Genomic DNA, 15,293 nt, shown 5'->3' on the forward strand with positions numbered 1-15,293 from the left:
AGATTATACCTGGAAGCTATCTAGTCTAAAGTCCTCCAGATATCTATTTCCTGCTTGGAGGAATAGGGGAGAGCTTGACCATTCCATTGTGTTTAGGTAGACCTATTTGCTTTGTATGAAGGTGAGCAATGATCCTTCCCCACCTTGCCTGGTCTGCTCAAAGAAGGGTGGGGGGAATGTTTAAAAGCTCAACTCAGACTTCCACAGAGAAAAAGCATTTCTTCACCTGAGATGTTACTTTTGTTCTTTAAAGCCCTATATTCCTTGGGCCCTGGGTAACTAAAGAATGATCTTCATTCATATATTCTGACTTGGGAATTAAGGTCACAGAGAAAGGACCTCCTGACTGTCACATCAAGCAAAAAAGCTTGTCTGGCAGGTACACAAGAGAGAGCTTTTCAGTGGCAGCCCCACAATTATAGAGCAACTTACCCAGAAGGTTGCACCTGCCCCCCCCTCATTTTCAGTCTTTAAGAGGCATCTGAAGACAGTTTTATTTGGAATGGCATTTGATTGGTTTAGTTTCCTCTACTTATTGGATTAGGATTTTAATTAATGTTTTAAAATGCATGTTTTCTGTTTTTTGTTCCATTTAAATTGTAAGCCACCTTGAATTCTGTAAAGGGGAAAGATAGTTTTTAAGTGCCTTTATTAATAAAGATCCTAAGGGAAGCTGGAACCAGGTTATGTGTTCACCAAGGTTGGAAGTTTGGACGGAGATCATGGGCTCTGTTTGTGATGTGCGTCTTCAGTTGGGCAAGTGCAGAAAACCGAGTGTGGCAACAGCACTTCTCTCCCCTTTTCTGCCATCCTTCTGCAGACTTAAGTGCTCATGACAGACTTTTATTTTATGCTTTATTTTAAAGAGTGATTTATGATTAAAAGTTAATGAAATAGAATTTTCACTGTGCTTTTATTATATTCTACCAGTTTGAACATTTTTCAAAGCCGCACACCAAAACCCACTGTTCTCTATGAATAAATAATAAAAGCCATGTCTGTACATTATCATTCATGCATTCTCTAGTTGCCCATTGGTGATTTGTTTGCCAGCCTAAAGTGGGCACTTTATATTAAACAGTCCTTAAGTAAAATTCAAATTAGTTATTACAATTGTACCTATTTAAAATATAAATATATGGATAGAAGTAATGGAGGCCTGGTTTTTCAAGTCGTTGTATCTGAACAGAGCATAAGAATGTAACTAAGAGCCTGCTGGATCAGACCAGTGGTCCATCTGAATCCACCATCCTTTCACACAGCAGCCTGCCGGTCCCCTAGGAGGGTGAACAAAGCACATATAGGCTGAGGATTTCTGCTGGTGCTTCCTCCTAGCACTAGTAACCAGAGCTTTGATATTTTGCAAGAAGAGTGAGGTGGATCTATTTCTATACCCATGAGCAAACTATAAAACAGGAATACCTAACTTATAGGAAGGAAACATGTTGAAGGAAACAACATTCTGTTGTTTTGTGGGATGCCAGGAAACTAAACATATTTGTGTGTTGCCAACCTTCAGGTGGTAGCTGGAGATCTTCTGGGATTACAACTGATCTCTAGGTGATAAAGATCAGTTTACCTGGAGAAAATGACTATTTTGGAAGGTGGACTCTATGGCATTATACCCTATTGAATCCTTCCCCAAACCCTGCCCTCATGCTCCACTCCCAAAATCTCCAGGTATTTCCCAACCTAGATCTGGCCACCCTATATATGTATACTCACAAATACTCTCTCCCAACATCAGGGCCCAGTCAAAACCTAACTGCCTGCACAGCCAAGGCCAACCCAACCATATACCTGAACTAGATAGTTACCTTGGGTGCCAGGTTTTAAGAAGCATCAAGTTCTATGGAAGTGAATTTTTCCCTTTGTTTAAAAACAAAAGTCACATCTGTTAAACAAAAGTATTGAGTACTTCTTCTCCACTTTAGTCGTAGGGCACAACTAGATTTTACAGTATCCCCATTATTGGCCCATAGTACTATCTCTTTCTGCCCATAGTCACCAGAGTGCCACAAAACATTGGGCCAGGCCTGACCACAGTACCAGATATCTGTACAATTCCTTTTGCTCCTCATAACCACAGATAAGTACCATGTAAAGGTATAGTAAAGAGCAAGTAGTGCTCCAGTTACTGTCCTTAGGCTTTTATCTATATGTTGTTCTGCTTAGGGTAGCCATCATAGTGCCCACTCTGTAGAAGAAGCAGTAGGGTTGCCAGCTCTGGGTTAGGAAATTCCTGTAGATTTGGGGGTGGAGCCTGAGATGGGGAGGGACCTCACTGGAGCATAATACCATAGAGTTTACCATCAAAGCTACATTTTTATCCAGGCAGAGGAACAAATCTTGTCTGAAGCTCAGTTGTACTTGTGGAAGATCTCCAAGCTCCACCTGGAGGTTGGCAACCCTAAACAAACTCCCCAAGGGGGTGGGGGGGTACAGTCTGTAGAGGTATTTAGGATGTGGTAAAAGGCTACTCTATGTACTGAGGTTTTGAGTGAGGTGTAGGTTGCAGTCATTATTTTTAGGGAAAGCATGGTTATACGAAAGTATGGTTTTCCTGCCTTTTCTGTGTGTTTTTTATTTGAAATTGCAAGGTATGGGAAAGACAGGAGATACAGATCTTATCTTTTTATCTTCTGTCTAATTAATAAGTGGGCAGTTGTAAATTGCAAGTGGGGGAGAATTAATAGATCTTTCCATTTACCAGATTTAGGAGTAACTATTTGTTGTAGCAGCACAAAACACAGTTTATGCTGAAACGGTTTGTGTAAATAAACAGAACACACAAAATGGCTATTGGTTTTTTTCTTTGAGTCTAAAGTGAAAAAGGAAAATGAGTTATTTTAAAAGGGAGATTAAAGGTACATTTTTATGCAGAATTAATCATTTAAATAAAAGAAAGAATTATAGACATTTTTGTTAGGAAATATTTTTAGCTGGAATATATTTATAGGTTTAATCCATTTAGAATTGGCCCTGTCTATAGATAAAGTTTAGCTGAACTGCAAGAAGAAGCAGTAATCTTCTGGGACGGGAATCCAACACTGCTGAAAAGCTTCTTGGAAAACTTGATATGACAGATTAACAGCATTCATGCTGTAGTTCACTCTTATCTGGCACTTGACTTTAACTACAGAAAGATGAATTCTCAATAGGAAGATAAACAAAGAAATATATATACACCTCACCCTAAAAATGTCATGGAAGATTTTGTTTATGGTGTTGTATTACAGTGGTTTAATGTTAAGAAAACTGCAGTTTTTAAAATTAGCTTTGAATTTTGGGAATTCAAATGAAGCGCTAAAGCATCAGTGCCACTCACATAAACCTAAATAGAAAAGGACATTTTGATTTGCTTGGTAATTCTTCATAATCCAAGATGTAATTCATAATCACACAGATTGATGGCTGTAATGCAGAGATCATGATTTAAGGCATCAATAAGTTAGAGAGAGAGGAAAACTATCAAGACATCAGAAAGCAAGGTTGTAGATCTTTTTTTATCCTCCTTTTTAGGTAACCAGTTGTTTCGTCACCATATGGACCGCCAACAATAGAACTGCTATTTAAAACACTGTGTTGTTTTGATCTCTCCCTCCCAAGGAAAGAGCCTCTGGAATCATTAGATGAAAAATTCGTTTAGAAAATTGGGTGGCTCTTGGGGCAGGAGGTAGAGATCAAAGCATTCAACAGAGTAGAGAAAGTTCGAAACTGAGAAATTCTCAGTTTCTTCATATAATTGTAAATGTGTATAACTAGTGGACAGAGAAGGCATTGAGTGCTCCTCCTGTTCTCTGCTCCAAATCACTCCTCTCAGATGCAACTTTTACTGGGAAAAGTGTGACAGGGTTCTATATATAATGCATAGTTAGATCCTCATTTCAAGCCAATGTGGTTAGAGTGTCAGGAATGGAGAAATCTTGGTAGATCCCTGCTCTGCCTGAAGCAAATTACCCTGGGCAATCAGGTTGTCTTAACATAACCTACCTCAGAAGGTAAAATGGAAGAGGGATGCCACTCTGAGACTCTTACAAGGGCAAGATATTATAGAGAGATGTTTCATATACAAGTTATAAGAAAGATGTAAATACACATAATTGGTCTCGGATGGCACTTCATGGTGGATCACATGCCCACTTCTGCTTACTGTAAGGGTGTGCATGACACTATTTTTAGCATAAAATGTTCATTGTGAGCATTGTGAGCAAAGCAAATGCTTCAATGTATAAGGCAACTTGTTTCATGCTCCTTTCCTTTCACAGAGATAAGCCAGGCCCTGCTTATCTCTGTTGTCATTGTCTCAGAAGGCACCTCAAACAACAAGCAGAAACAATTGGGCAAGAGGTATTTGCACTGTTGTAATTGCCCTTGTCTGTGGCATGGGGGCTTACACAAATCCCATGTGTTTCACAGGAGTGGTGCATTGGTTCACTGCACTTTAAAAATCCTTTCTGGTGCTCATCCCAAATAGCGCAAAGTCAGGTTGCCTCAGAGAATCTAGCCTCGATCTTGCTAGTGCTGCAGGCATTCTTCCCATAATGCAATGATATAGCTTAATAGAAGGACTCAACTCAGCAGCTGTAGCAGCTTGTTTTGTAGTTGGGGCAAAAGAGCATTAACAGTATCCTAGCCTCTGGGCGGAGTAGGGATGGGCATGAACCCAAAAAATTCTGGCTCAGGGTTTGGGGTGGCCTCCAAACCAAATGGTGAACGAAGCTAGAATTTCCCTGAACCAAACCAACCATTTTGGATCCTCCTTTTCCCCAGCCATAGCTTACCATGGCCAGGGGAAGGGGAGGATTGCCCAGGAAGGGTTAAATGACTACCAGGATTAAATGGCCAATTTGAAGTGGGGTGGTAGTAAAACAGGCCTAACAGCAGGCTAGGTCCACCCATCAGCTATTAGGCTGAAATGGCTATATAGCCATTTCATTGGTCTGTTTCACTTCCCTCTGCTTAGAAGTAAGGGGAGTGAAACAGATTAGTTAAATGGTTAAATTACTTGCAGCTATTTAAACCTAACAGATTATGGGTGGACCCGCAGGTTCAGCTGTTAGGTTTAAATGGCTTGAACAGCCAAACCAAACTGGACCGGTGTCTGGCAAATGTTCAGGGAAGGTGCCTTCCTAAAACATTTTTTTCAGGGGCTATGAATTGGGCCAAGTTTGCACCAAATTTTGATAATAAAACAATCAATTATAGGTTTAAATTAAGTTTTTAAATTATTTTTAAAACTCTCCTCTTTCCACTTTAGATTATATTGAGAGGAGTAGTGCATATTGGATGGATTTCAGTGGCTAGATTTCTCAAGTAGGGAGGCCAGCATCTACTTGAGGTTATTTCTTGGCCTCAACCATTGGCCTGGTAGAACAGCTGTGTCTTACAGGCCCTTCAGAACTGTTTAAAGTCCCAAAGTGCCTTGATCTCATTAGGCAGAGCATTCCACCAGGCCGGGGCCAGGGCTGAAAAAGGTATAGCTAGTTGAGGCCAGTTTCACTTCTTTGGGGCCAGGCACCCTTAGCAGATTTTTGACTGCTTTATCTCAGTGCTCTTTGGGAGACATAGGACAAGAGATAGTGCCATAGATACAAGGGTTCCAGACCGTTTAGGGCTTTGATTATTAGGATCAGAACCCTGAACCTGATTCAATCTCCAATCTGGAGCCAGTGCAACTGGAAGAGCACAAATGTAATATATGCTCTCCATTGGATCCTAGTAAGGACCAGAGCTGCTGCATTCTGAACCAGTTGGGATTTCTGGGAAGCCCTGCATAGAGTTACAGAAGTTTATTCTGGAGGTGACTGTTGTGTGAATCACAATGGCTAGGTCAGGTGTTGGCAAGTAAGGTGCAAGTTGTTGTGCCTGACGAAGGTGGTAGAATGGCAGGTAAGTGAAATTTGTGACCTGGGCCTCCATAGATGAGGCATCCAGAATCACACCCAATCAAGAGTCAGGAGTTGCACCATATTCCCATTGGCATGCCACCCCAGGAAGAGAACCTCCGTCTTAGCTGAATTGAACTTCAGCCAACTCCACTTGAGCCAGTCTACCGCAGCACCCAGACATCTGGCCACAGACATCTGGGATGTAGGCGGATGGCTGCCCCTCAACAGTATACTGATGGCAACCCAGCCCAAATCTGCAGGCCAGCTTGGTGAAACTCTGGGGAATTCTGGGGATTGAAAAGCTTTCCAAGTTGGATGAGACATGCTTGGAGAATACATGGCTTCTTCTCTCAACGGCAGAGTATGACTTTCTGTGCATGCTGGGTTTTTTTTTTTCTTTGTTGTCAGGTCACAGCTGACAAATGGCAACCCTGTGGAGTTATCAAAGCCAGAGACATTCAGAAGTGATTTGCCGTTGCCTTCCTCTGCATCACAACCTTGGTATTCTTGGTGGTCTCCCATCCAAATACTAACCAGGGCTGACTTTGCTTAGCTTGAGGATCTAATGAGATTGGGCTAGCCCTGGTTATGTCACTGTCTGTACTGCAGAGACTTTAAAATCTACCACTAGATAACTCTGCCACAGATGCAACTAGTATCTTGACCCAGACGGCAAGTAGGGTAACAATGAGCAATACCTTCACAAGCTCAGTTTAGTAGTTTTATATCGTGAGCTAATTTAGAGTTTCTCAGGGAGTACGAAACATAACGTAAGTACCTTTCATGAGCGAGGCACATTTATATTCCAAATCAGATGTGTGAGAGGGATTTGTGGGGGAAGGCAGAGAGGTATTACTAGAAAGGTGATAAGTAGGCTTTAAAGAGCTTGCTTACTGTTTTAAAAGCAAATGTCAGTTCAGCCCAAAGTATCTGTATGATCCTGCTGCTGTTTGTTTCCATTTATGTGCTGCAAAGTATTAGGTGATGCAGTCTCATACCCAAAAAGAGCACCTTGGACACTGGACAAGATATGGCTTAGAAAAAACACTGACATCAAGGAAAGCTTCTGCCCTGATATTCCATCAGGCTCTAAATATGTTTGAATGTCCACTTGTAAATCTAAATGCTTTTCTGCGAATCTTGTTCTAAGCCCACTGATGTCTCCTGATGTAAACCTGAAAGTTTTCTGTAGCATTTTCCCACCAACTGATCATTGTACTGTTGGAGGGACCGAAGCAGTGGTGAGGCTATGGAGACCATTTCAAAGAAACCTTTTCTTTTATTGTTGCACTTCATGAGCCTGGAACTGGAAAATGTGGAGAAAGTAAGCATGGCTGCTTTAAGAAGTTTCTCCTTTCTTGGGGGTTAAATAATTTGTTTATATACATGCTGTGACACTCTTTGTGACTTCTGTGCTGGGAGAAAAATGCAGTTAATAAATGGCCCTCAAACAATGTACTCAAACAGAGCATTTGTACTACTTTTCTCAGGGACAGCAGCATCCAAACGTGTTATTAAATGACTCTTAGCCACCAAATTTCCCTGTAGTCTCTAAGTAGTTAATTTCCTAAAATGTGTGTCTGCTTAGAGACCTTTTATGCATCTATTGTGTGCGAACTTTCAATAGTACATTTGTTTTTTGAAATGTTATAGGGCCATTTGATTTTGTTCTTAATGTATGCAGTCTAAGATGGTACTATCTGAATCTCATGTTGAAGGTTTGTCAGTAATAGTATTGTTATTGGGAGGTTTCATGACACCTCTAGCATCCTCAAACTAACATTTAGCATGAGCTTGCAATGTTTCTTCTTAAACACTACAGTAATGCGATCTGTTGGGGCATCTCCTGAGTAGTCTTGTAATGTAATGGTTGAAAAATTAATGCTTGTCATGGCTTGTGCAATGTCCTTTGTAACTAATGTACACTTTATAAAACATAATCTATCACTTTTTCAGGTAAATTGATTTTTTTTTGTATTTTAATGATATACCATGCTTGTCTACCCTTAAGGCCCCTAAAACAGCTTAAGAATAATAAACTATCTTTACGATTATGGTAAATGTTAATCAACAAAGTGTAATGCTAGAAGTCAATATTTTTAAAAGAATGGCAACATTTTAAGATCTGCAGATTACAGGATCATTAGACTTGGTGGAAAAGGCTGATTCCGCACGGGCGGTAAAGGCTGGGGTAGCATCTATATGAACCTGGGGCTAATCCCTGTGTCCATATGACGCCAGGCTGTTGCCCTCCCAGGCCTGGCACAGATCGGACCCCAGAAGCCCCGTACTAAGGAAACAAAGATTCTTCCATGTTCCCTTTCAGCACTGCGGGGGGCAGTGGAACCTGTCCCATGGCAGGCCTGTCAGGATGGGAAGGCCCAGCTCCTCCCCACCCTACAGAGTCCTACGGGGGAAAACAACGCCTGGATGGCTTCATGGTGCCACAGTGCAGACCAGATCACTTTGCAGGACAGTGGGATTGAGTTCCTCTTAATCCCATCATCCAGCAAACTACAAAAGCCTCACTGCCCTCCCCTCCCCTATGGCAGAACCTACCTGCCACCTTTCAGTGAGACACACCGGTGGCAACCTGGAGTGGTGCTGCTGGTGCGGAATCACAAAAAGAAAGGTTTTAACCTCATGTCTGTGGATTTCAGTAGAGTGTCTGTCAGTCATGAGTTCTATAGCATTGGTGCTACCACTGAAAAATCCTGTTCTTAGTAGAAGTTAGTATACCTGATGCATTTCCTAAAGCATCCTAAACTCAGGCTGGGCGGAGCATTAAAATCCTTTTGAATTTAGCCTGTAAACTATCGGCAACTGTAGATTATTTTAAAACCATCTACATATGTCCTATTAACAACTCTAGGTATTAAAAAGTAGCATTATACACTAGTTTTTTCTTTCTGAACTGTCTTCACAGGAAGCTCCATGTATGATGCCTCATATTTATCAGAGCATTCAAAAAGATGCTCCTTTGCCTCTCAAAGGGGCTGTTGTTAAATCAGCAGGAGCTGAAGGAACTTTCAAGCTGTGAATCTGCTACGTCGGGAGTGTAATCTCATTAATGTGATGTTATTTACCAGGACGATGCCATGAAATGGCTTCCACATATTAAGGCTTTGTTGAAAGGATTTGGCCCTTTTCTGCAAACTTGTTGACAAACATATACATGGATCCATTGGGGCTGCATGCCATCAGCATCTCCCCTCTGTTGAATTAAGCTTCACTTTATTCATCCTCATCTAACCCATTACTGACTTCAGGTAGGCATTCATGGGGGATGTACCTTGTTGCACATGATGCCAACAAGAGAGAGGAAAAAAATCTGAATATCATCATTGAACTAGGTAGGCACACCGCATTCTAAATCCCCAAATCTCATCCAGCAGTTTTATGAAGCTGTTAAACAGCAGAGGAGGTTTAAAAACCACCTGCAGAGCCCTACAGGATAATTTCCACAGAGATGTGCTGCCTTCTGGAAGCCACAGTGTAGGAACAGAACCAGGAGTGTTATCGATCAACCCTTCTGAATGGCTCAAACACAGCACGTGTTAAAAAGCTGCTAAATGTTATAAAGATCTCTCCCATCTTTTTGAAAGAACTCTAATGCTATATTTACTTTCATTTTTAAAAGAAGGGGAAAATTAATTAAACAAGTTTGTTTTCACATTCTAGAATTTGAAGAAGTTGTACTAAGCACTGTAGGCTTATTCATCCCCTTGTGTTAATTCTGGTGTTCTGAATGCATGCAACTGGCATTTGCCTTTGGATTTACAAAAAAAAAAACCCTCTAGATCGTCAGACTGAATTATTTAAACTCCCACAACACATGCACTTTTGCTTTTCAAGCATGAGTTATAATTTAATTAAAAACTTCTGGTGCATCGCTAGCTGTTTAAATATTTAAATGTTCCATGGATCACTTTCGATTATCTGCTCACATGAAATTCCTGAAGATGTCAGATTTTTAAGATTCCCAAAGTTACACTTGGAATTGTCTGTTGATGCAAAGGGGACTGTGATAATTACATACATCCATTAGTATCAGCAGAGGAGAAAAACTTTGGGGAGGCTTAATGGGCATGTCTCAGTGACAGCTAGCAAAGAACATTTGGCATGATTAAGGATAGATTTGAATGTACTTGAAAATATACTCTCATTATGGATGCCCAGTGGAAGTTGCACTACAAATGTTAAATTCCCCAGAAGAAGAGTTACATGGCAGGGAAGCTTTGAAATCCACTGTGGCCGTCATCCAAATTATTCTCTTCTCTTTATGTCTTTCCGCTGTCAGATTCATTTTGTGATGCACAACTTGGCTCCCTGGGTATGTTGAAAAGAGGCAACCTGTTGATTTTTTTTTCATCATGTGTTTCAGATTGTCCGAAGATACATCAAGGAATGGCTCGAGAGGAAGAAGCCTCCGTTTGGTGCTATCAGCAGCTGTGTTCTCCTGATGATCATCTACACAACATTCTGTGATACTTTCTCCAATCCAAATATTGACCTTGATAAGTTTAGCCTGATTATTATAGTTTTCATAAGTAAGTACCAATGTATTTTTAATTGGTGAGGTCTGAGCTAAGGAAGTGATATGCTTCTGGGCAAGAGATTTGGGTTCATCAGGTCTTTTCACAGTTATACCATGGCTTGGATCCAATCAGCTCTTTTGTTCAATCTCATTCAGTTCTCCTGTTTGCTATGTCCTCATCCTACATAGCTTTTGATCATATAGGTTTCACAATCCCTAACACAGCCTATTTTGGTGATTGAAGGGGACACCTCCCCTCTTTTTCACCACTGGAAATGCTGGGTTGAATCCAGCCCTGTGAGTCTCTCTGTGTCATGGGCAATGGCCTTAGCAATATGGTACAATTTGATACTTGAGATGCATTTTAGAAATATGAAATAGTTAGTACTTTAGTTTTCATTCTGAAACTAAGATTCAGTAGATAAAGCCTCAACAGAATAGAGTCTATTAAGATTTATGTTCCTTTAAAATATATATATATATTATTTGATCCTACTCATTCTTAGGAACAGTCTCCGTATGTTGATTTGGTGTGCTGATGCTAATAGTTCTCATGGCAGCTGATAAAGTGAAAAATATAAAACACAGTAAAAAAAAGTTTATAAAAATAACCACAAATCACAAGTTTTAGTGAATTATTGCGTAACCTGAGGAGGGACCGCAATTGTTCCTGACTCTGACCTCAACCAAAGGCCTGGCAGAAGAGCTCCATTGTGCAGGCCCTGCGGGACTCTGATAGCTCCGTTAGGGCCCTCAGCTCTCCTGGCAGCTTATTCCACCAGGTCAGTGCCAGGACCAAAAAGGCCCTGGCCCGGGTCGAGGCTGGGCATGCTTCTTTGGGGCCAGGACCTCCAGTAGATCAGCACCCACAGATTTTGGTAATAATCTAAAGTTGTTAATTGTGTTCAGTAGAGAGGCCAGGTATCGTTAGGGACATCTACTAACAGATTCACCCAATATTCTTATTAATAATAAGAATGCTTAAACCACACTTCTGCAACACGGAGAAGACAGAGCCACAGCATCTGCTTTTGTGCAACAGCATCTTGTGTTTGTATTGTTATAATTACAATTACCATCTTCAATGGAGCTAGACTGCCCAAATGTAGACCTTCCTTTCAGGGCCTTTCTCCTAACAAGAATCCAAACATACTAAAGAGAGAAAATGGGAAGCCAATTTTGATCTGCTTATGAGGAAGGCTGAGGGCCAGTATCCTGCTCTGACCTTCTCAGCTAAGAACATGCCCTGGTTAATATGGCAAGAAATATAAATCCTGTTGGGCTTCAGTTAGACCCATTATGCACGGGGGTTTTAACGCACATTTGGGGTGGAATTGCGGCGACTAAAATCACCGATAACGCACGGAGCCGGCTGCAACCGGCCGCAGCTTCGGTGCATGCCGCCGAAAAAGCCGCGTCAGTGAAACGCGGAAGAAAGTGCAGCTTCCGGGTGATCGGGGCGCAACCAGAAGCGGCGCCCGGATCGCCGCGTGCATAATTGGTTACTCTGGGTTTTGCCACCGTCGCGCCCCGCCCCGTACATAACCGGTATGCGTCGCGTCTTTCCCCTCCGCGTTTTCCATGTGACCTGAAATCGCCGTTTCGGCGGCCGTGCATAATGGGCCTTAGTGTTTCATCCATAATCAGTAAACAGTAAAGCTGTTTCTTATCTCTGTGAACAATATGAATCGCATGATCTCAAGGCTTTCACAACTACTAGTGCCAAGAGTCTCAGTTTCCCACTGGCGACTTATTTGTGGAATAGTTCTAAGTGAAAGAGCTGCATATTAAAATGTCTTCTGCTGGAGTGACATCTTTTGAATTTTTGCTGAGGAGAAATAGGTGGATGGAATGCCAATAAAAGATAGATTGTGACAGTTTTGCCTGGGTTTGGTTTTTATTCCTGGAAGCAGAAAAGACACCTCCCCCCTCCCAAAAAAGGAATTAAGTATGAAAAGCAGAGTTGATGGATGATGAGCAAATGGTGATGGGATGCTGGAAAGACCCTGGAGAGCTACTGCCAGTCTGAGTAGACAAGACTCATTTTGATGGAATGATGGTTTGATTCAGTATAAGGCAGCTTCATAAATTCAAGGGAAGGAGACAAGGCTCAGTGGTAGAGAATCTGCAGCAAGCAGAAGGTCACAGGTTCAAACCCCAGCATCATCAGTTAATGAAAATGTATATTTCCAAACTGAGCGTGAATTCTTTAGCTGGCTATAGCCTTTTCTGTTTTAATTTTACATTTAGAAGTTTGCAAACTGCTGTTCTATAGTTAATTTAAATAATGTTCAGAGTAGCATCAAAAAAATTTTACTTCGTATAATGCTGTTTATAACTTTATGATTCTTTGTTGTTTCCTGTAATATGAAAGGGGATACAAACCCTTCATGCACATGGCATGGAATGTTCAGGGAGAGAGGGAAAATATGAGCCAGAGCAATACCCCTGCTGTTGCTTGCCTCAGAAACATAAGTTCACATTTGTGTCTATCTTGATTCATTACAAAATAAATAGTTTATTCCCTATTGAGAAACATTCCCTGTTGAGAAACAAATGTACATTTAAAATATATATTTGAAGGTGCCTTCGTACATTGGACATTAAATTAATGCTTTTCAAACTAACTTTTCTTTCAGTATTTTCGATTCAGCTGGGCTTCATGCTGCTAACATTCTTTTTTTCTACAAGGTATGTAACCTCAGTAGCTCTGTGTAACTGAACAGAAGTGTAGGGGATCAGTGTGTGTGTGGGGGGAATAGTCTGTTTTGTGGTTTAGACAGAACTCTCAAAATTTTGCCTGGGGGTTGTAATTTCTCACAGAGACTGAGGTTTGCAAAAAGTAACAGATGGGTTTACAGAAGATCTCTTGCACAACTTCTCCTTGGTATAAGATCAGCAGGTCTCATCACCTGCAACATGAGAGATAACAACTGAAAGAAGGAGGCAGAATAGTGAAAAAAAGTATTTGCCATGCAACTGGAAAGAGTTCAATAAATAAGTTAACAAGTAAAACAATGTATCAATTTACTTATTACATTTATACTTCACCATATTTCACCCAATGAGACTTACATAGGTAGGTTAGGTGTGACTGGCCCAGAGTCACACAGCAAACTTCCATTATGGATTACCAAAAATCTCAGATGCTCTCCCCACAAAGTTTCCAAAGAATTGTACAACGCCTCTTGAAGGGGGGGGGCATAGGACCCCTATTAAGAAACACCAAATCTTGTTACTGTGGCATTCTACAATGAAAGTTTTTAAATTAAAAATCATAATTTTTTTATCATGCAGTTAATGTATGAAGTTCTTAGAAAATCTACTGCTTAACTGGCATGAAACACTGATCCTCCCCTTCCCCTCCCCATAAGTTACTGGCCAGCTCCTTTTTGTTCATATATGGACCATGATTTATAAGTTCCAGTGGTGAGTTTAACATAATGCATTATAAACTATTTTTGCGCTCTTGCCTATTCTATTCTAACTCTATGATTCTCACCCTGTGATTATATGAATATGGAACAATCTCCCTAAGGAGTTATATCTGGCCTCCTCACTTTCAGTTTTCAGGAGACAGCTGAATATAGTTTTATTAGGACTCCGTTTGATTAAAGCATCCCTAAAACGAGATTTTAAATTTTAGTTTTATGTTCTTAATAGAATCTATGTATATTATGAATATTGTAAGCTGCCTGGAGCCCTATATTTGAGAAAGGGAGCTAATAAACATTTTAAATAAACTAGCATAAATAATTAGAATAGGATTGCAGTATGTTTTGTTGATTCTGGTCTTGCATATTGTATACCAACATGACAAAAAAAACTCCCAACAAATATTTATATTAATGTTAACAATTTCATTGTATGTTAAGATCTGTACTGTTTGGAATATTAGAGACGTTTTAAAAAATTTAGCATTGGACTGGTTCTAAAGTCTGACTTAGGCACTCAGTTTCTTCTGGACCTTTCTGAGTCTTGCAGCGTACCTTTTAGGTTAAAGTGGCTTTAACCTCATGTTTTACACTTGTAAAAATCAGCTGAAATAAACTCGTGCTGCACGAGAAGATGTTTCAAACTACTTCTTTTCCAAATAAGCATTCATGCAGGAAGGACTGCCACAATTGAGGATATCATTGGAAAGAAGAATCAAAACTTACTGAGCATTTGTGAGTGGAATTGTTTGTCATGAAAACTAATCATAGTGGTTACAACAAACTTAGGGGGTCCATTAAGCAGTACATTATGTTAGTAACACAATATTTGTTGTAAGAGTCCTTGAATGTTCTTTGTGTCTTTTCTAGGCAGAACTCTGGTTTCACACCAGCCGACACAGTGGCTATTATTTTCTGCTCTACTCACAAATCTCTAACCTTGGGTAAGTCCATGCAAGCAGCTGAGTTGGCTTTTTGAATGGGATCACAGCTCCACATTAGGAAAGTGGTCTTCTGGGTTTTTCCCCCCTGTTATTTCAGTAGCATGACAAGATGTACTATAAAAGCATTGCATTAATATTAGTACATTCATGAGAACACTTTTGCAAAGGGCGAGTAAATGTTTTCTACACAGAAGACAACACAACCGCCTCCTTTGGGAATAGAATAATTGTATTGCAGTGCCATTAATCTGTTCCTTCTTTACAGAAAGCGATCAGATTTTTTTGATGTTCTGCTTCTGTAATCTAATATTGATAAAGTTTGTGGTTCATTTTAGATTACGTTCTAAGTTATTACAGCACAGTCAAACTGCAGAATTATTATAACTCAAAACTGTACTGCACAGACCATTTACAATATAAAGAAACATATCAATGAAGACAGCAACGTTTTATCAAATATCAGCATATTTATCCGAAGAAGTCTCTG

General features: G+C 40.4%; 1 protein-coding gene across 3 annotated transcripts in view; it reads left to right on the plus strand.

Annotated features, from left to right (window-relative positions):
• The window catches only part of SLC10A7 (solute carrier family 10 member 7), a 163,753-nt gene that overhangs the window by 117,895 nt on the left and 30,565 nt on the right, over nucleotides 1-15,293 (plus strand). For all 3 annotated transcript variants that reach the window (XM_077300164.1, XM_077300163.1, XM_077300162.1), the window contains 3 exons: nucleotides 10,276-10,441; nucleotides 13,068-13,119; nucleotides 14,733-14,806. In XM_077300164.1, coding sequence (XP_077156279.1) covers nucleotides 10,276-10,441; nucleotides 13,068-13,119; nucleotides 14,733-14,806 — 292 coding nt within the window. The remainder of the gene's footprint in view (nucleotides 1-10,275; nucleotides 10,442-13,067; nucleotides 13,120-14,732; nucleotides 14,807-15,293) is intronic.

This window comes from Paroedura picta, chromosome 10, assembly GCF_049243985.1.
Source record: "Paroedura picta isolate Pp20150507F chromosome 10, Ppicta_v3.0, whole genome shotgun sequence".
NCBI lineage: Eukaryota > Metazoa > Chordata > Lepidosauria > Squamata > Gekkonidae > Paroedura > Paroedura picta.